The following is a 21,820-nucleotide window of genomic DNA, read 5'->3' on the forward strand; positions in this document are numbered from 1 at the left end:
TATTGTTTCTCCTCTATGCCCCGCCTTTCTAAAAACGCCGAAAGGAAAACTTGAAATCGCATCATATGACCCCTTTAAAAATAAATGAAGTAGCTCTTTTTCATTTGATGGGTGCTGTTTTCCTGTATGTAAATTGTCTTCCCATAACAAGTTTCAGAGAAACTGGTAAGTCGAGCATGTCCCAACTGGAAAAGATCAACTAGAACCTGTCCAACTACTGTACCAGCGTATTGTTTCAGAACAGAAGATAGCCTACCTATCATGTGACAAAAGCACAAGTGGTGTGCAATTGACTTACTGTGCCATAAGGGGTCAATAAATAATAGCCTACATTAAAGACATTTCATCATCTGTATATCACACAAGGACTAGAAAACAACTCAAGTAGCCTAATGCAAGAGAACAGCATTAGTCCCCATACCTTAAGCTTAGCTTTTAGTCTTACTCTTATTGAAAGACAGTTGACATACTAAGATGAATGAGTTTAATCAATCTCATTCAGCTGTAACGAATGTGAAAGAACCAAGAGAGAGAGAGCGAGAGTTTCGTGTGTGCGTGTGTGTGTTGGCGGTTTCTCACACAGCTCCCCTTTCATTCTTTCTCCACCCATCAGGCGGCCGCTCAGCATCTGTGTGTGAGCGGATCGGAGTTGAGCCCATTGCGGGAAACAGCAGCAGGCTGAGCGCCGCTGTCAACGACCGGCTCCAATACCGGACCACTGACTCCAAAATTTGACTTGATTTCCAGTATTCAGTCTGTAGCAGATTCAGGTAGGTGGTTGGTTGGATTTATTGTTGTTTAATATGTAGTAAATATGATTTTGTATTTATTGGGGAGTCACCTTTGCAAAGCATTTTTAATAGGCTACAGACATAATCTAAGCCAGACACGCGCACCGAGTCACGGGAATTCACATTTCTTAAAGAACTGCGTGTTTACATTTTAGGGATAGAAAACAGATTTGTTTTATATCATTAAATAGTTCTCCAAGCTTTAAGGTATGACCATTTATCTTTGTTATGCATACAAATATAATACAAACTAGAAAGAATCGGGCACTTAAAAAGTAGACATAACGATATAGAGGACAATCGCGATGACATTTTTTTAGGGATACTGACAGTCAGCTGAAAAATGCATAGCATTTTGAAGAATAAGTTAGACATAAATATGAAAATAAATTTTAAAAAGACCATTCTCGTTGCATAAATAAAATGCCATTAATAATCATTGTTAAATATCATTAATAGACTGTTGACTTTAATTTTGAACTTAGTAGTTAGAAAAACAAATAGACTGTGAAATTTAAAAATTGGCCATTTAGATGACAAAACGACGTTGTGTACATTTTATTATTTATTAGTCTATTTAATTATTATAAATAAAGTATTCAAAATGAACATCCTTTAATTATTGCTATGTAATCATTTTTAGTTATTATTGTGTAAAATTAATAATCAATTCTGCATATTGGTTATGCAAACATAATACTCTGTATCTGTCGTAAAAAAACTGTATTGGTCGAGAACTAGCCTATGTAATGTATGAAAACAAACGTGTGTCCTGTCATTCAGTGTTTCTCCGGGTTGAGTAAATGGATCGCTTAACTGTGGCTGTGACAGTCTAAATAAATCAGTCTGTGCTGGCCTCGATTCTCTATCGACCCAAATAGCCTAAATAGATTGGGCTGAAATTAATTGGCAGGTCAATGCATTGGAAGCTCTCTCACTGTCTCCCTCTTGGCATGCTATCAGTCACAAACAGCAGTGCACGCGCTGTTTTTGTTTCTGTCTACAGGAAACTGCTCAATGCGATGACAATAGACTCTCTTTGAATCGTCGGTCCATGTGAAAGCGCGCGTGTTTGTGTACATACTGCTAAGGGGTCAGGACAGTCCGTGTTATCGCTTCGGTGCTCCTGACCTAAGCGACTGTCATTGAAAACATTCTGCCGGTCGCTGTACGGTGCGCTGCGCCAGATGAATGAAATTCCCGGAATGCATACGCTAGCCACCTGCCTGTTAGTCGCTGCTGTTTCATACTGGTACAGCAGCGAGCTTCTGACAGCGCTCCGTCTGTTTATTTCAGACTCAGCCCTCGGCGGGGAAATGCCGGAACCCGAGGGGAATCGTCGGTCACCGCAAGGTGTTCCATACACCGACCTGCCGCACATCGTCAACGCCGACGGACTGCACTTGTTCTGCCGTTACTGGGAGCCCGACAGTCCTCCGAAGTAAGTGCGAGACATTCATATGCAAAAGAGATACAGATTAGGTCAGACCTCTTGGGATAAAGCGAAAGATCCTCCGGTTACAGCCTCCGGTAGAGCAGGATGAGAGGCTGATAAGCGTTTACGGATGTTTCCTTACGGAGCTTATTTTTAGCCCACTTTCAAGAGCCTGCCCTTTACTTTCCAGCACCTCAACGGTTACTTTAAAACGCGACACGCATTCAAAACTAAACAGGCTATAACAGTGAAGGTTCATATTACAGTAAACGTTAACAGTGTGTTGATCTGCGGTTTTCCGCGAGGTTCTCTTTTATCACTTTTGCAAACTGCTGGCCCATCACATGATGTCTAAACTGGTGAGTGAGGAAATAGACGAGGGAAGTTGCTCGTAAAATCCTGTATTTAAAGGTGCAGTTAGGAATATATAAATGTACTGCTAAATAAAAATATTTATCACTAAAGAATTCAGTGTTTTAATGTTTCATAACAATAAAAATCATTTATAAAAAAAAAAATGCTGTTTCAAATGCATTTTTAACTATATTGTCATATGAACACGTGAATAGCCTAATGTTTCTAAGTTAAGTTTCATGAACAATAAACTTGACAAACACTGAAAGTAATGATAACTTGTGTTGTAATGGGTAGATGAAATGATTAAGTAATTTCAATGAAGGATTCGAACTGATAACTCCAGCTCCTAAAACTGTATTTGAAATCGCTTCACTGCCATTCACAACTTCTCTCCTGTGGCCTCATGGGATAGTATAGTGTCCATCTTGGGATCTTTTCGGAAGTAGTAGGTCATCCAGGCACTTTTTGCATACTTTTTTTAAGAATAATTGTGACATACTCTTTTAATGTAGGCCTACTGTTTTTCATCCTGCTGTATAGCATATTTGGATGCATGATGAGTCTTTTTGTTCATAATTCACACTGGACAGGCTGTATACCGCTGACACATTATGCTGGAAACACTGAAAAAATGAACAATACTTTGGAGAAACAGCATTATATTGATGCAAAAAGATGTGAAATGAAGACTCCAGACATAACAATCTTCTAGAAAAGCTGTTTTATTTTACATGGAGCCGATCGGATCCTCATGGGTGCCGCCCTGTTGACATCACATGCCGTGCAAATTAACCGACTTATTAATAATAATAATAGGTTTACTTTATAGAGAATTTATATCTTACAGGCAGTGCCTGCTTTCACTCACAATGTTTTTTATAATCCAGTTTCTTATAAACACTATCTTGTTAAATGGCTATACCATCCTGAATTACTCATCTGGTTAAAGTGAATGAGAAAGGGGCCCACTCAGTTTCTATGCAGTAAATGCTGAAGGGAATGTCTTGGTTTCCATGAGTCGAAAGCCCTGGCTCATGGCTCCTTTATGACCACTTATAGACACACACACTCTCACAGTACAGATCTGCCAATTTTCTAGTGTCATCCGCTGTGGTTCTTCTGAGTAATTATAAAAATAGGTCATATTTTTGAGCATGTGGGTTTGTCAGATGCTTCGATATACCGAACTGCACACATTCAGGCAGTGTTTGTGTGAGTGTCATGATTATGTCAAACAGGTCAAACTCTCTATGCCTACTGTTACAGAGCTGTTGTTTTGCCATCAGCTATTCACCCTGAAGTGGCCATGGTGCGGCCCAGGGGAGCATGCCGTTACCATAGTTACCACCTCTTCCCCTCTCTCAGACTAATTTGATCTCTAATGCTTGTCAGCAACAGTGTATATGACAAGAGTGTGTGTGTATCTGTACATGTTCATTGGCATACAGTGCCGTGTGTGTGTATCTGTACATGTTCATTGGCATACAGTGCCGTGAAAAGGTTTTTGCCCCCTTCCTGTTTTTTAAATTTTTTGCATATTTGTCACACTTAAAAGATTCAGATCATCAAACCAATTTTAATATTACGCAAAGATAATGCAAGTAAATACAAAATGCAGTTTTTAAATGATAATTTCATTTATTAAGGGAAAAAAGCTGTCCAAACCTGCCTGGCGGGGCAATTACTTTTTCACGTAGTGCCAGGCAGGTTTGGACAGCTTTTTTCCCTTAATAAATGAAATCATAATTTCAAAACTGCAGTTTGTATTTACTCAGGTTATCTTTGTGTAATATTAAAATTTGTTTGATGATCTGAATCTTTCAAGTGTGACAAATATGCAAACAATTCAAAAAACAGGAAGGGGGGCAAAAACTTTTTCACACCACTGTATATAATGAGTAAATCGATAAACCACAAAACCATGTGATCTTCAGTGAAATGTTATAAAACCACAAATCTTTTGTTTTGGGATGTGGAAGATGTAGCTTTTCCCATGACTGAATGGGAAACATTCAGAGCAGCTAATGTGAACCCAGATAGCAAAAATCATCTGGGCCAGATCTGGCCCAGACCCATCTGAAGTTCTGGTCCAGATCCGCACAACGGACTCGGGCCGGTGTCTTTTGGCACAACGGGCCAATACCGGCACGGATCCGTTTTTCCGGATCTGGACCAGAACTGGGTCAGCTCTGGACCAGATGCGGATTCCTTTATGGTGATTTGGGCCAAATGTGGGCCGGATCTTGTCCAGCACCATGCCGGATCTGGGCCAGCTCATTTTGTGTGGCTAATGCAGGCATCAGACATGTTTATATCAGACATCTGAAGGAATGTTACCAGGATCCCCTCTGCTGCACTCTGTCATTCTGTTTATGGTGAAATACTTAGCCTGTGTTTGATCGCTTGAAGAAGGTTCTGTGTCTGTTTCCTAGCTGTTCAGAAACATCGCAGCTTAGGGCGCTAGGACATGGAAATTACTGAATGCTTCGCATCATGCTACAATAAACTGATCCAATATGTATGCTTTTTTTGTATTATGTAACATCATCTGAATGAGGCCAAATAACCCAATTTCGAATCCCACCTTTTTACACATTTAGTGTAGACATTTTATATACTGTAGGCTAAATCTGGGGTTTTAAAACTTCTTGATGCCAAAAGCCCCCAAATATGATCTTTTTCTTCCTAAAATACAATGGCATCTATATATTTTATGTATAAAAAGATGAAAATAGGAATATATGAAATAATCCAAAAGTATTATTACTAATAAATATGTGATATTATAATACAACAAAATGAAACAATTGTTACAAAAAAGTAAAAACCTTTTTTTTTTCTTGCCATTGTACTAAATGTAATTTAGATAATTAGATAGATAATTATTCTTAAAGTCTTAAGTCTCTTAAGTCTTTTTAAAAGCAGAATGAAATAGTAATGCAAGCAAATTTGGTAAATGTGATTGTACAAAAAAATCGAAACATATTTCATTAATATCTTAAGTGAACATATTACCATGTTAGTACATTTTACATCTTTTTTCCTCTCAAATTGGTTGTGAACCGCCTAGCACTCACTTGCACACAGGTGACATCTACACCAAACCAACCTTTGAAAGTAAACATGAACGTAGTAAGGTGGTCTGTTGGAACTTCCACTTAAAAGAACTGTTATGAAAGACGTGAGCAGCTGAAGTGGCAAACTGTTTACACTGAGTTCACCACTTCACTGCTTGGTTTAACATTTAACATTTAACAGAACTACTCTGCTTACAGCCCAAACATCATCTCACAATGTCCCTGTACAGTCGCTTACATGGACATGTCCAGTGCTGATGCCACCAGATGCAGCCAGAGAAACAGGAAGTGGGTGAAAGTTGAAAAGACCACATAGCCCATTGTATGACCCCAGTAATGATTGACAGATTGCTCAATAGATAAGCTGGGCATTGAACCCATGCAAAGTGAATTAAAACACACTCATACACAGTCCGACAAATTGGGTCATGCCGGTCAGTGTGGTCCATCCTCTTCTGTCTAATGGCATTTGGAGAAAAATTCCTCTACCAAACATGGATATTTAAACAGCTGTTAGAGCAGTGCCAAATTACACATACACATTTGGCCCAAGTATATACAAGTATAGCCAAAACTGTACAGGCACACTTAATTTCATTATCTGTTTATCTCTGCTCTGCCCTTGATGATTGTTACTTTGTAGTTTAACTACTTTAGATCTATTTTGGAATTCCAAAGATGTGCACACACACACACTCTAGCAAACACACACAGTAGTCTCTCTGTCTGCCTCGCAAACTGCATTCCCAGGGTTCAAGGACAAAAGCGTTTTGATCTAAGGATGATCATAACCACAAACACTTCCATTTTATCTTACACAAAGTTACCAGCTCGTAGATTGAGACTGAGAGGCTTTATTTTTAGTAAATACATTTCTGAGTATGACAGAGGAATGGATAGAAAGAATAGCAGATTCTCCAAATAGAAGTAAAGATGCCCACTCTCAGTCCTCTGAGACCGTGTGAGTCCATGATACATTTACAAAGACTCTTTTTGTTACTGATTAGAGGCTGCATTGAGGTCATAGCAAATCTGCACAAGTTTGGACCTAATAAAGCTATTCCCGTTCTCTCTCTAGCTCTCTCTCTCTTTCTCCTTCCTCTCTTTCTGCCTTATTTTTTCTGGGTTTTAGTGTGCATGCTGCTAATGAGCATATCTTGTTATTCTGGTGGGAGACTGTTAGTAGGATGTGTGTATTTCTCATGTTTTGGGAAACTGAGAAACGGTTCTGAATAATACTGGTATAAATATACCAGAACCGAATGACTTTCGCTTCTGTCAACGGTTATCGCATGTGCAGTTTCCAATGCATACTGAAAACCTTTTGACCAAGTGTCTTGCACTAGTTGTCATGAGAAATCAGGTCCCCTGTTAGGATTTCAGGCAATCCCATTGGCGCAAATAACTTTTAATGGGTACTCTCTTTAGTGCCTGATTACAATTCCTACCACATCACATTATAATATGTCATTTAGACTACATTACAATGACCATAAATGCCTGTTTTGGTCAGCTTATGAACAAGCATAGCATACAGATTCCCAATTAGCATGATACCTTTAGATCAATTACAGAAGGAATTAGAGTCACACTTTAAGGTCCAATTCTTGCTATTAACAAACCATTAACTATGACTTTTGCCTCAATAAACTACTAATTTGCTGCTTATTAATAGTTAGTAAGGTAGTTGTTAAGTTTAGGTATTTCGGGATTAGGGATGTAAAATATGGTCATTCAGAATATGTGCTTTATAAGTATTAATAAACAGCCAACATGTTAATAATGTGCTAATAAGCAACTAGTTAACAGTGAGAATTGGTCCGTGTTTTCGGAATAAGTCTAGTAAGTTGTTTCTTTTTAGTGAATCAGAAATATTCAGGAAAACCAATGTAGTCCCGATTCCCAAACAAATGTGTCAAGTGAGAATTGGAACACATAGAACTTATTGTGACTCTTTTGTTGTAACAGACCGGTATAGTTAAAGATGTCTGTAGTGTTTTAGAAAATAAATTAGTGAAATATGTTACCACTTTTTGGTTTGTTTTGTATTGTTGTTTAATAGGTCAATTATTGGATTCCATTTATGTCAAAAAGACTGTGAAAAGTCTGTGTAAATACACTTTTTTAGAACTAAATTGTTGTAAATTTATTGAAATAATTTCCTTACAAGTAATAAAAGAATTGTTAATGAAACAGTTAAGGAATTGGAAATGTTAAAAGGAATCAGAACCAGCTTTGTTAAATTCTTTAGAATTCCCTTCCCAAATCAATAATGTGCGTTTTCCTCCATCAGGGCTCTGGTGTTTGTTGCCCATGGAGCAGGAGAGCACTGTGGGGGATATGCTGACATTGCTCACAGCCTGACCCAGCATGGCATTCTGGTGTTCGCCCACGATCACGGTGAGTAGCAGACTCCTAATCAAACGGCTAAAATCCCCAACACACAGATTTGTTGGTTAGCAACAGTGCAGCAGTTTTGGGTGGTGTAGGAGGGCGTGCTCTTTATGAGACTGTGAGAGTGTGGGGTGAAAAATCATTTTACGCCCACATTTGATTCCTTGTAATTCATCCACCCAGTTTTCCTGTCATTTACAACAGATGTTGTGGGCATGGACATCCTGGGTTTAGAGTGGGGGGTGGAGTTGAGAAATGACAGAAATGAAATGAAACGTAGAGAATACAGAAAATATTAGGTGCTATGTGTACAGATTGTTAAAGCCGTTTTGTGGCAGTGCCATGGTAACTAATGATTCACACAGAGAGACAGCAAGCCACCTTGTGATGAGCAGTTGGGGTTGTGTGAGTGTGTGATTTGACTGTCTGGTGTCTCGGTGTGAGTAATTGGTTCTATTGAAATACAACAAACAGAAACCATTACAGTCAGTCTCTGTTTGTTTCTTACTCTCTCTCTCTTCCTCTAACATGCAGTCTCACATCTCAGTATGTCTGTATACCACATGCTTTTTGGAATTTCTATTCTATTCTATTGTTCCATTATTAATATTATGTTAATTTGCTTGACTAATTGTCATGTCAGTTATATGCCAAAATTTCCCGAGCTCTTCTTTGTGAGCCGTTAGCATTGCGCTGTGAGTGACAGCCCTCTTTTATATCTTGTTTCAAAGGAAAGCTGATATACAAAGACACGGGCGAATGGAAGCATATGTTACATGCTTAATTCTCTTTCTCTTACTGTCTCAGTTGGTCATGGCCAGAGTGAAGGTGAGAGAATGGATATCAAAAACTTCCAGATTTACATCAGAGACGTCCTCCAGCACATTGACATCATGAAGGGCCGGTACCCCAAGCTGCCAGTCTTCATCATTGGACACTCAATGGTAGGACATAGTTTGAAACCAGTTCCCCATGTTTTTTCATAAGCGAACAGAGGTCACATGCTTTCTATAGACCTTTCTGTTCTTTGTGTTCACACCTAGAACAATAACTGTAAAGATAACTATATTTGTAGTGGAACTATATTAGTGTCCACACCAGTGATAATGTTCTGTTTATTAAAAGCACATGCTGCAGTTTTCTGATTGGCTGCCAGTGTTTTTATTTTTCATCAGACTGAAAAATCGTTCTGAAAGTTATGGTGTGGGCTCCACTATTCTCATAGAATTAAAATGATTATTATAAATTTATAGTATTGTTATCGTTATAGACAAATAACTCTACATTTTCATTGTAGAAGCTATGGCTGTGAGTGAGAGTGAATATATATTAATGTAAGAGAGTAGACCACACTTGTGTTTCCCTAGCCTGCATGAACTTTTTGCATAGTTAGGCATGTTATCGAAATTTTGGGGCATTTTAATATTTTATTTTACATATTGATTTGTATTGTATTGTATTCATGCTTTCATGCAGCGCCGATTTTGGCAGACACTAACAGGTGCGCAAATGTCTCATTCATATTTACATGTTTTCTAGATTTATATTAAAATCTTTTCTGAGAAGCAGACATGTCACAAAAAAGATGTAAATATTTTTGGAGGGGAAATTTCTATGCTAACATTTAACTCTCTGTTTAAAAACTATTCAAAGCCAACTACAACTGTTGAAAAAGATCAAGTAAACTATTTTGAACTGTCTGTGACTCATGGGGTGGAGGCCACAGGAAGACCGTTTGATTTTGCTTTGTTGCATTTCTCATGTTCAGTATGTGTTAAACCCAAACTGTGCATGACTGAAAGTGAACAAAAAATCCAGCTGGAAGCTCTTTACCTTTGTTTTTGCTCAACAGTTCCTATTAATAAAACAGACCAGCTGCATACTCAAGAAGCTTCATGAGCCCTATAGACTAGAAATGTTTCTGGATGTACGTATCTACACTGTATTTCTGTGGAACATCACCATCACGAAATCATAATATTTCTGGGATAGTTATATGGTATAAATACCTCACTGCATGAGTGTCCTGGTAAAGAAAGCCTTCATCTAAAGTTAGTACCCATAATGCACCTCTCTCCTGTTCCTTCAGTGCAGATTCTAACTCTAAATAATAAATCGTGTTTCTGCTGCTCTCCATCTCTCTTCCTTTTCCTCAACTTTAATTAAGTTTTCCCCCTCATTTACTCTCTAATCTAGTATCTTATGTAATACCAGGCTGTTTGGTCCTTATATAATCACAGTCTTTAATAAGAAATATGGAAAATGAAATGATTTTAAACATGCTTCCTGAAAAGAAATGTGCAATTAGGTGTGTCTTGTTACCTCCAGTCGTGGGACTGTGTGTCCTTGTACTTTTCATTTCCCGAGACCTGAGGAACTGAAGCTACTGGCTGAATAAACATTTGCTTTCCTGTCACATGTTTACAGATGAAAATGATCAGTGTCATATAATAATGTGTGTGTGTGTGTGTGTGTGTGTGTGCGTGTGTGTAAAGGAAGTGCACGTACAGATGCAAGCTGTGAGTGTAATTATGTGTGTAGGGTGTGTGTTTGAAACTTTACTCCCAGTTACTCCCAGGAATGCAAAAATTCCAAATTAAAAAGCAATTAGCTTTATAATCAAATCAAAGCAGACCACCTGTTTTCGTGATGACGCTTTTAGTGTTAGTGTGCATTTGTAGTGTGTCTAAACTGAGTGTGTGTTTGAGTTTGTAAGTCTAGACTAAAAGTGTTTGTGTGTGAGTGCGTAACTTAAAACAGCCCATTATTGGAGTTTCTTAGAAATGTGGTGGGAACTGTTCTTTAATCTCTCCACCTCTTTTGAATCCTGGCCTCTACTCATGAATATTCATAGATAGGATCATTATAGAAACAAGATGAAGAAAGCAGAGGAGCAGAGCATCAGAAAATTACAAATTAGGGGCTTCTCACTTAGATTTACCCACGTGAGGATGGAAAACATTTTTATTGTCGAATTAAGTCGAGTATGTATTTTTCATTCAGTGTATAACCAACAGAATATTAATACAAGGTTTTTAAACTTTCTGATAGCAAGGACCCCGAAATATGGTGTTCAGTTTGCGATGGACGCCCTTCCTAAAATACAAAGACAGCTATATACTTTAAAGTATACAAAACCCAAAAATTAAGCATGATATTATAAAACAACATGCTGTTTACAATATAAAATAAAATAATCACAATTAATCTAATAATGTATTATTTGTTTTTACAAAGCAGAATTAAACTATAATATCATAAAATATATTCTTGGACCCTAGTTTGAAAACCCTTGTGTTAAAAGAAAATAACCAGTAATGGAATTTTTTTAAACTGTGGAATATACATGTACTGTATATGCGAGGAATTCCTAAGTACTCTGCAACTACTATATATTGCTGTTTTCAATAACATGACTGGGTCTGTTTGTTTTACTACAGGGAGGGGCCATTTCCATTCTGACCACCTGTGAGAGGCCGCAGGATTTTGCAGGTGTGGTTCTCATAGGCCCCATGGTTCAAATGAACGCTGAATCTGCTACACCCTTCAAGGTAAAAAGTCAACGAACACGCTATAGTGACAGTCAATTCTTCTTTCTCCCCAATTGTTTGCATTTAATATCCACCACAACTGAAACATGAGGCTGTAAATTAGATCTGCTGCCCCCTGCAGTCAGACTGTTAAATGCAATCAAATAACAATAGCTTTCAAATGGCAGCTGTCAAATAACAGCAGTGGAGCTCTCAGCAGTGTGGCAGGCAGCAGTGATTTCTCTATTCAGTCAATCTCTGCCTCTCATCATATGTCAACTATGAACATGTTCCAGTTGAATTTAACAACCAGAAAGTATCCAAATAGCCTTTGTGTTAACTTGGAAGTATTTAGAGTATCTATTGTATAATCATTTCAAAAACACAGATTTTTGTGAATTATTTTGCTTTTTTAAAATAATACATAATGTCATTTTTGGATCAGTATTTTATCTAAAGCAATAACATTCATACATTTTCGGTGTGGATTAAGTCCAGGGCCATTGTCTGTTTATTCAATATGTGAACATTTTAATTTTCGTTATCTGCTTAATTTGTAAATTTGAGAATGTTTCTACTAAGTTTTTAAAATATGTAAATATGTAAATTCAGTCATTCAGTATTTGGTGTGACAAAAATGTTCAGTTCTCTGTAGTAAATTGTCAGTATCTGTGGGTTTTTGGGTTCTTTGCAGGTTTTCATGGCAAAAATTCTAAACCGTTTGACTCCCAAACTCTCTCTTGGTTCGATCGAGTCAAAATGGGTCTCACGGGATCCCAAACAGGTACAGGAATCTATGTCAAAGGTCTTCTGTAGAAGTAGGGCAATGTATATGTGCGTAAATTTCACATTGACAGTTAGTGTTTGAATAGGGCTAAGTAGACAATCTGGCAGCGTTTTTTATAATGTTTGCAGTTGAAACAGTATTTACACAGTAAACCTACTCTTTCAGATTGAAGCATTACGTAGTGATAACATATGAATGTGATGTCTTCATAGCTTGGGTCTGGAATACTGTTACGTCCACAGAAACAGCTGGTTCCATTTATTCAGCCATAATACACAACATAAACATTATACAGTCAAATAGATTTCATTGTAATTGTTCAGGTTTATTTTACTCTGTTTACTGAGTGTAGTCGTAAGCAAAGAGTTACTGTTATATTAGGATCATGTTTGTAATCCTACATAATCTCCATTTATCCATTAGGTGGAGGCATATGACACAGATGAGCTAAATTATCACGGAGGGCTGCGCATCTCATTTGGAATGCAGCTGATGGAAGCTGCGGCTCGTATCGAGAGAGAATTACCCAACATCACATGGCCCTTCTTCATTCTCCATGGCGACGCCGACAAGCTTTGTGACATCAGAGGTGCTCATCTAATGTATAATGGGGCCAAGAGCACTGATAAAAAACTGAAGGTGAATCAAACGTGCATAAACATGGACCAAAAAATGCAAAAATTAACATTCTCTCATCATTTGCTCATCCTTTGTAGAACACAAAAGAATATATTTCGAAAAATGTTTCAGTGTTTGTTTTTTCAGGTCCATGCAAGTCATTGGGGTCCAAAGTTGGTTTGGACCCTGTTGACTTTCAGTATATCAACAAAAATTGTTGAAACATTTTCATCTTCTTCTGTGTTCTGCAGAAGTAAGAAAGTCATACAGGTTTGGAAAAATATGAGGGTGAGTAAATGATGACAGAATTTTTATTTTGGGGTGAGCTATACCTTTAAACTGCAGAACTCGAGGGTTGACTTGTGAATATGATCTGAGCTGTTGTTGTGCCAGTAGAGGTTTTGGATATCACAGGATAACCTGATCCAGATGGCACATTCATGCAGTACTCTGAATAAAAACACATATCATTGACCTCCACCAATATTCATGCACACACTGTAAAAAAAAAAAAAAAATCATATCATTTTTAGAGGAAAAACCACAGCTGTGGTTGCTGGAATAATTCTGTAAAAAATACAGTAAAAAATGTAAACATATTTATGGAACAAACTGCAGTTTAAACCCTTAAATTACAAAATAAATAAAATAAAATAGAAAATCCAACAGCCCTTTTCTGTTTAATTAGAAAGGCCATGCTGCTACTAAAATGTGTTATATTGACAAACACCTTTTTTTACTTCCAAAATGTATTAGTATTTTACTGTAAAATTACATTAAATCTAAGGTTACATCTATATTACTGTTGTTCCCTGTATATAGTAAGGAAACCTATTTACTGTTTTTTACTGTGGTCTTTTACAGTTAAAATGACAATTTTGTACAGTTTATGCCTTCCTAACCCACAGATCTATATGTGTTTTTGTGACCAACAGGTATATGAAGAAGCCTACCATGCCCTACATCATGACTTACCTGAAACAATTGAGTCTGTCTTAAAGGAGGTGAGCACCTGGATCCTGGAGAGACTCCCCGGCCCTCATGGGTCTTAGCTGTCAATCACCGCATGCACACTTGCCTAAGCACCGCCCTTGTCTGAATCTTGCATCTCTACTGACCAAGAGATGTCTGATTGCACTACATGCCAACAAAACCACCCTCACTTTAATCTACCTAGGTGATAACATAGATATGTCTAGGTAGATGCGCTAGTAGCAGCTGTTTCTATGGGCTGCTATACATAAGCCGTCCACCATATTCATAAGCCTGTATGTCTGTAACAGTAGTTATACGCATGTATGAATATCTATATCTGCAATAGACTTCAGCAGACGGTTTTGCTAAACTAACACAATACAAGACAAAGCCGACATTTAAAAGGTACTATAGTTTAAAAACCTGTAATGCTGAGTTAATACAAACACAAACCAACACATTCTGACATGTGAAAGTTTATCCAGTTTCTTTAGGAATTAAAATTTCGGCGGTTTTTATATCCAGAGGCTGCTCAATGAAACTTCACCGTTCCAAAATGGCGGAAGCGTCTACGTGCTTTGAGCGGTCGAATGTGGTGTTTACCTTTATATATCGATGGGTAATAAGAAGTCATTAGTAAATGACCTTTGACCTAGAGATCCAATTAAGCTTTAATATGGCCAGTAAGGGTTCTGTGGGAGTTTATATTCCCTGTTAAACTTCAAAGGCATCAGCACTGCGGGGCATGGCTTGTGCATTACCATAGCAATCATCATGAGGAATATAATGTACCCGGTTGCCCTCAGTGCTGAGCTCTCTTTTGTGTTGCCACAGTAATAGAACACAGCCGCAATTTGCGCTTTGTGATGTCCACTGCTCATAAGAGATGCAGTGCTGCCCCCGCTGGACAACAGCAGTACTGCATTCTGCTGTGAGCGCAGTTACCAAGGCAACTCAACCTTATATCGCTTGTGGCTTGGCAGAAAAACAAACTGAACCTACAGAATGAGAATATGGTAATGCTTTGAGACATTCAGAGAGCAAAATGTCTGCTGGGCAAATGTAACATTGCGCTTGAAGAGATCAATTAGATGATCTCTACAGACACATCTATGCAGGAGATCCCACAGATTCCCATATATTCACTATATATACCCACAATAAGGAGAATTGGAAAGGTTTGAAAGTCTGTTCTAAATTTCTTTTTGTGGTTTGACTGTTTCAAACACCTCAGACTGTTCCATTCCTTGGAGTAAGTGGGGAAGTAGCTGTTCTGCAGCTGGATTTACTTAATATGAAACCTATTTACAGCTGATTCTTTCTTATGGGCTTTGGAATTGTAATACCTTATTCCTTTATTTTTACAAGCATTTCGTTACTTTGACTACTTTATTATTAATAAATATGTTACTGTTGAAATTATAAGATGTTCACATTAGCTTTTGACCTCATTGTAGACCTCAGGGTGCGCATGGGGTTTGTAGCTCAAAAACAACATGAAATTGTAAAAGGTCAGTCGTTCACACCAGCTTAACATATAACACGACTGTTTTGATTCAGACAAAGGAAGGTTTTGTTACAGAGATTCGTCTGTAATCCTCAAAGGCATTTTATCAATGACTGTAGATCAATGAAGGTTTTATTGAATGTGGCACATTTTTAATGGAAGCAACAAGCAAAAACTTTCTCTAGCTTAATTTTTTTTTGATTGATTGATTTAGATCAGTTAGTAATAATACTGCTATCTGTGGTGTGAGCAGAAATGAAATGTTCAGCACAAGATTGTGAATAGTGTGCATGTTTGTTAAGAGATTATGTAGAGGGAAACTATAGTTTGGATGTTTGTTTCACACGTAGAGCATTTTATTAAGTATATTGTCTCAATCATTTGAAATGGATCACTTGTACATGAAATGTATGTAACACTTCTTATGAGAATTTGTAGAATAACTAAATCTTTATAAGTGATAATCCTCTGTGACTTTGACTGTTTCTGTAACTGTTATAAAATCTTCCTAAAATGGAAGTACTAGGAGCACTGTGATTGGAGGAGAGGTTAATATTCTCAAGGACATTATCGTTACATTGGGCAATAATGCATGATTCATTTGGATTAGAATTGTCCATCTGAGTTGCTTGCCTTTACTATGGCATCTAAAATCCTCTCCTACAGTTGCACTGTCCTAGTAAATGGCACATTTAATATTAAAAGGGTTCTGAATTCTTGCATAAATACTGTAATATATTAAACAGATAAATTAAAGCTATAATGTGATTTAAATAATTTTCAGTATGGTCAGTTAATAGTCTCTGAATTGTAAAGTCTGTAAAATAATAAATTTGAAATGGTAAATGATAAGTAGTTTCTGTGGATTTTTTTATTATTCAGACTGATCCCAACACAATGGATTTTAGCTTTGCTCTACTGACTATTTTAATTTTATTTTATTGAGTGAGTGAGTGAGTCAGTGAGTGATTTTGTGCCTTTAACTTCTCATGGATATTAACAGATGATCCCACCCCAGTGATGTGCCATGACTTGGGTCATATGGTCATGAGTTCTGATTAAGCAGCAAAAATCCCCTAAAAACCCCTCCTATCCAATGCCATAGAGATTTGTGGTTTAGTCTTGATATAAGTGCCAGAATTACTTATGCCCGGAAAAATAGTTTATATAGTCTCCAGTGAAAATTCATTATAAGGATCTTTTTTAGTAACCAGATAGTGAAAAAACTAAATTACACTCTGATTTGTTCTAGAAAACTGAAGTCACACATCTATTATTCCAGTGGGCATGTTTCCCTTGGTGCACCTCTGTCCCAGTTTCTCCAAGGCAACAGGCTTGTGATTTTAGTGTCAGTCTTTAAACTGTCAGGGAGGCCTATGGTAACTGACACATTCACTCAAATTATATGTATATGTTTAACATATGTATAGTATATGTATAATAATAAAAAATAAATAAAAATGCGAACAGTGAAAGTCCTTAATGTTTATTGGTACCTGAAAGCATGACCAAATTTGACAAAATATTGAATAACCAATAACTGTCTAAGAATAACCATGCAAAGAATGTGTAGATTTTTGTGGATGACCAAAATACATCTTTTCTGTGAACTTGAGTTCTGCCCTAACACAATACTATTTCCTAATATTTCCTTAATATTCCTTTAATCATATTATGAAGAGCATTATGATTAAAAATATGATAAAAGGAAAGTCATGATTCACTTACACCTTTCCTCCATACAATAAAAGTGAATGGTGACTGAGACTAACATCTCCTTTTGTGTTTCAGAGAATAAAAAGGGGGGGGGGGATATAGGTTTGAAACAACATGTCAATTTTCATTTTGGGGTGAGCTATACCTTTAAGATGAGAGGAAATCTTCATGTCAATATGAGATTTTTTTTTACCCGGCAGGGGGCGCAAGGGGTACCTCGAGGAAAATGACTGGAGGATTTAAAGGTAGGTTCTGTGTGGCCATGGCAACGGCTTTACCTGCGACTTGAATGAAGACCCGAGAATAGATCGACTGCTCTATATTTACTGACAGGGAACTCCTCTTTTGGCGTGAATGTGTTTCGTGAGTTGTCCATCTGAGATCATTGTTCCTTGGAGCCCTTCTAGGAATCGACCGTTAGATCGTAGCCTTGCTTTTGTGCTTTCAAAGCAGCCCAAGTCAATATATCACCTTTCTTTTTTGTTCATAAAAGTTAATAATTTACGTTTTACGGTTGCATATACAACGCATTTATAGAATTCATGGCTCTATAAGTCTCATATGGAGGTTTCGTGTAAGACAGCTCCACCGTGAGGCTTTTTGTCATACGTATTCCTTCACTTGTATTTTTGGGAGAGTGTTTCCGTATATTTCTCTACGTCAAGCTCTGCTTGAGGTCAGAATTTGGCCCTGAACCCCCTACTACAGCCTCGGCTATCAACTCGCTTTCACCCACTTCCTAAATCTCGCATACTCTCTTTAAAGGGGCGGGGCTACTGTGTCATGCTGCTCTGCGATTGGCCAATTCCGACGTCCATCAGGACTTGACGTTCGGCTCGCTCTCGAACTCTGACCGCGCCCTCGAGGCTCAGCGGCTCGCGCGGCGGAGAAGGAGGGAGTGCGCGCCTCGTGAGGAGGCACCAACGGTCTGTTCTCACAGGAAAAAACTAGAATATTTCAGCTCATACATGGCGAAATTTGTTTTGCTCGACGTCCAGGCACATATCCATTCCGGACCGCGGCTCTGACAACGACAGGCGACACGAATATCTGCAGCTCTCAGAGGTTGGAGTTTACCGAGGGTTTTCGTAGCAGTTTCGTGATTGGAGGCGCGCGAGTGCCGGTGTCGTCGTCTCCGCGGGTGCCGTTTCGTGCTTTCCGGTGGCAACTGACAATTACCCCTGTTTCCGAAGACCAGAAGGCCTGTTCTATCGCCCTCCTGTCCGGTTCACCCGGTGTCCCTGTCAGCGCCGGGCCGCCTGCACACTCACCCCGGCGCGGCCTCGCTCCTTCTCAAGCCCCGGCGACGACGACACAGCTACCTCCCCGGTAGAACCCGTTACCCACACTCCTCTAAAACACCTGCTGTGTTTACAACGACCAAACAAAACAGAGAATACTTGGAGAAAAAACTGAGCAGAGAGACGGGACCCGTGCGCTGGTGATATAGACAGACGGAGCTGTCATACACCAACATATCAGCAGTTCTCTGAATTTACATAACGTTATATTAAGTTTATTCTTTCACGGGACTGGCTTATTCTCTTGTGCATATCCGTTATTAAGGTATTAGACAACAAAACGTCGCATATAGAAACTAAACACGCTTTGTGCAAAGTCAAGGCCTCGTCTGCTAACTCGGATAGCTGCATCGCTAACTCTCAGCCTGGGTTTAATCAGCTTCTAATCTTATTAACTGCACTTTTGGACTCGTACATCGCTTTCTTTGTACCATACGACACAATAGAAGAGTGATTTTAATTTAAAGTCGCTGGTTCAACGCACAGTACAGTATCCTTGCCAAGAGATCTGTTGAGCAGCAGGAGGAAACCCAGCTGTCAGCCTTTATAATCAACTACTCGGCCTGTTTAATTCCCACCTTGGGAAACAAAAACCGAAGAATCTTATGTGTTGGGCTGGTTTCAGCTGACCTTTGCTACCTAAATTAACTAAGTCCCTCGCGAGATTTCTTGCGCTGCAACCCCGCTGCATGCACTGATACGGGAAAGACTTGATTTATATTTTTGTACCATAGTTCAGGAGCCATTTAGAACAGGGTCAGATATCTGCACAAACCCCCTACTACTGTTTAGACATGAGTATCGAGATTCCAGTCGGTCTGACGGAGCTGCTTCAAGGCTACACCGTGGAGGTGCTGCGCCAGAGGCCGCCGGACCTGGTGGAGTTTGCCGTGCAGTATTTCACCCGCCTGCGGGACACCAGGAGCCAGGACGGGTCCGTGGCCGCCTCCGCCGCCAAAACCGGGGGGAAGGGTGTGATGTTTGATGGCGAGCCGATGCAAACCGAGTCGAACGGCGACGAGGATGACGAGGACGATGACTCAGATTTTGAGCGTGAGTGCCTCTTTATTAAATGCGCTTTATTACACCGCCTGTAAAAGAGATGATATTGCTGTTTGCGTTTGCTTTAGTGGATAGTGTGTTTGCACGTCTAACAAGGGTGTCAGATTTCTCTTGTGATGGGTAACGTGAGGAATAGCCTCATCTAGGCTGTTTCCATTGACACTCGCTCGAGCTCACATCCTTGCGCTTGATTGACAGAGTGACAAGTGGCATCCCCAGTTACCCGCGATGCATGCAGAATTAAGAAGGGCTAGACTGCACGCTTAATGGATTTGCATTAATATTGATGCACTTTGGTTTTTGAATAGAGACGGATTGTGATGTGTGTGTGATCGGGTTGGCGATGTTAGCCCATTCGTGCTGTATGAATTGCTTGTATGAATGGATGCAGGCTGGCCATTGAGAATGCTAACAGAGATTTTTCATAATGGAGAGAGGTGCGCTCGCGCACATCAAAGCAGCGCCTCTTTCCTTTCATGTAGAGCAGAGCGAGCAGCTGCGCTTTCCTAGTGGAAACCAAGCTGATTTCACTGGCAGACTTTTCTCAAGTCAGCAGTTGTGAATCTATCCATTGAGAGAATTCTGGGCCGTGGAGAACAGTTAGGAAAGAGGTGCGGAAATGGATACAGGGATTATAACACCTGCCCAAATCGCTTAATCATATTTCGTCAAAGCCGCATAATGCAGTGCCTGCCTATGACTGACTGGATTATGGCTTGTTTACATTGATTGTTTTTAATATTTAATTCTGTAATTGGTTTCACAACCTTTTGCTAAATAGAATGGGGAAGTCCGTGCCTATCTGTGTGCTAAATCTGATCTTAGATCATTTAGATTATGCACTTTCAGTGGTTTAGATTCCAGCAGGTACATCAGTCTCTTCTCACGTTCTAATATGCATACTTCACTGCTATATAGTGTGCAAAAAGCAGTATTAGAATGTCTGAATATGCAACAGTAAGTACATTTACATGCACGGTTATATTCAAGCTGCTTTGTCCAATTATACATGACACAATTTAAAATCAAATGTTCAAAGGATTCGGTTGGACTAAATCGTTTACATGCAATTTTAAGAAGACAAATGCATCTATTAGGCAAACAATGCTGAGTGAAACACTGCATCCACTGAGATTCTGAGGTGTACAGCAGTTTCATATCCATAGGAGCTGTTAGATTTGTAAAGTTGAGAAATTAAAAAAAGGTGGAAATCTGAGCTGAGTGGCTCTTTTTCTAGTGCAGGTGTAGTTACCAAGAAAGTTGTTGTTGTTATTTGACAACGCCCACGAAGATTATTTTCACAGTTGTTAGTACATCATTGGCCAGTGAACATCTGGATGAAGGGACAGTGCCAAGATGGCAGATGTGCTATATCTGAGAATGTTTTCATATTTCAAATTCGTATTCATACAGCCCATTTGAATCAGACCCAACTTTATGCACATTGTGCAGGACCCCCTTTTCCATTTAACATAATTTATTGGACTCTCTCGGTTTTAATGCAATTTAAAAAAAAACTTTTTTATGAAGTACACTCACTCAGAGATTTGTTTAGTAAGATTTTACCAGAAAAGATTTTAGATTTTTTTAATCATCAAATCTTGTATAATTTTATCTGCTGTATTTTTGCATTTGTTTGGTTTTATTTTGTGTTTGTAACTCTTGTATTATTCCAACTCAGCTTTTGTCATGAAGATAGCCTTAGATGCTGAGACGGCAATAAAAAGAAATAACTACTACCACTCGTGTCAATCAGTTAATTTGCCCGTCAGCATATCCAATAGGACTGGGCAAAAAAAAAAAAGATTTTTCGATTAATCGTTTTTTTAAGTCGATTCGATATCGATTCTCAAAAGGCGCGAATCAATCTTTTCCGGTATTTATTTCAGCACACATTTAAAACAAGATCTGATTAACGTGAATCTTATCATTAGTCTTCTCCACTAGATGTCACCCTTATTTACCTTGTGCGATGTTACAACAAAAAACCTGTCATTCATTCAGCGCTTATCATGGCCATACGCCTGATTCGCAATGCTCAGGTGAAATGCTATAGTAATACTATAAATCTGCAGAAGCATTTGATATCACGCATAAGGCGCCATGATTTCCTCAATGAATGAATGGATGGCGCAGCGCACTGTTTTGTTTACTACACACATACTAAAGCGCGGATGACGCTCGCGGTGTTTTCAGCTTCTGCCATCTCACTATATGATGATATGAACACGAATGGCATCTCCAGCGGCTCTGAGAGTCATTTCATTAGC

At 38.7% G+C, this 21,820-nt stretch overlaps 2 protein-coding genes across 2 annotated transcripts in view; both read left to right on the forward strand.

Annotated features, from left to right (window-relative positions):
• The first annotated feature begins 1,756 nt into the window (after window positions 1-1,756).
• On the forward strand, window positions 1,757-16,192 carry mgll (monoglyceride lipase). The gene is made up of 7 exons (XM_016524293.1): window positions 1,757-2,232; window positions 7,954-8,060; window positions 8,862-8,998; window positions 11,495-11,605; window positions 12,279-12,368; window positions 12,795-13,010; window positions 13,925-16,192. Exons 1-7 carry the CDS (start codon window positions 1,979-1,981, stop codon window positions 14,039-14,041), a joined length of 1,032 nt encoding a protein of 343 aa, XP_016379779.1. The 5' UTR covers window positions 1,757-1,978; the 3' UTR covers window positions 14,042-16,192.
• Window positions 16,193-18,025: 1,833 nt separating this feature from the next.
• Window positions 18,026-21,820, forward strand: part of prkar2aa (protein kinase, cAMP-dependent, regulatory, type II, alpha A) — a 28,328-nt gene continuing 24,533 nt past the window's right edge. Inside the window, exon 1 of the mRNA XM_016524294.1 lies at window positions 18,026-19,541. Within this exon, the coding sequence (XP_016379780.1) occupies window positions 19,283-19,541 (259 nt within the window). The 5' untranslated portion in view covers window positions 18,026-19,282. The remainder of the gene's footprint in view (window positions 19,542-21,820) is intronic.

Source organism: Sinocyclocheilus rhinocerous, unplaced genomic scaffold (assembly GCF_001515625.1).
Source record: "Sinocyclocheilus rhinocerous isolate Xijiao unplaced genomic scaffold, SAMN03320098_v1.1 scaffold2645, whole genome shotgun sequence".
Taxonomy (NCBI): Eukaryota; Metazoa; Chordata; class Actinopteri; order Cypriniformes; family Cyprinidae; genus Sinocyclocheilus; species Sinocyclocheilus rhinocerous.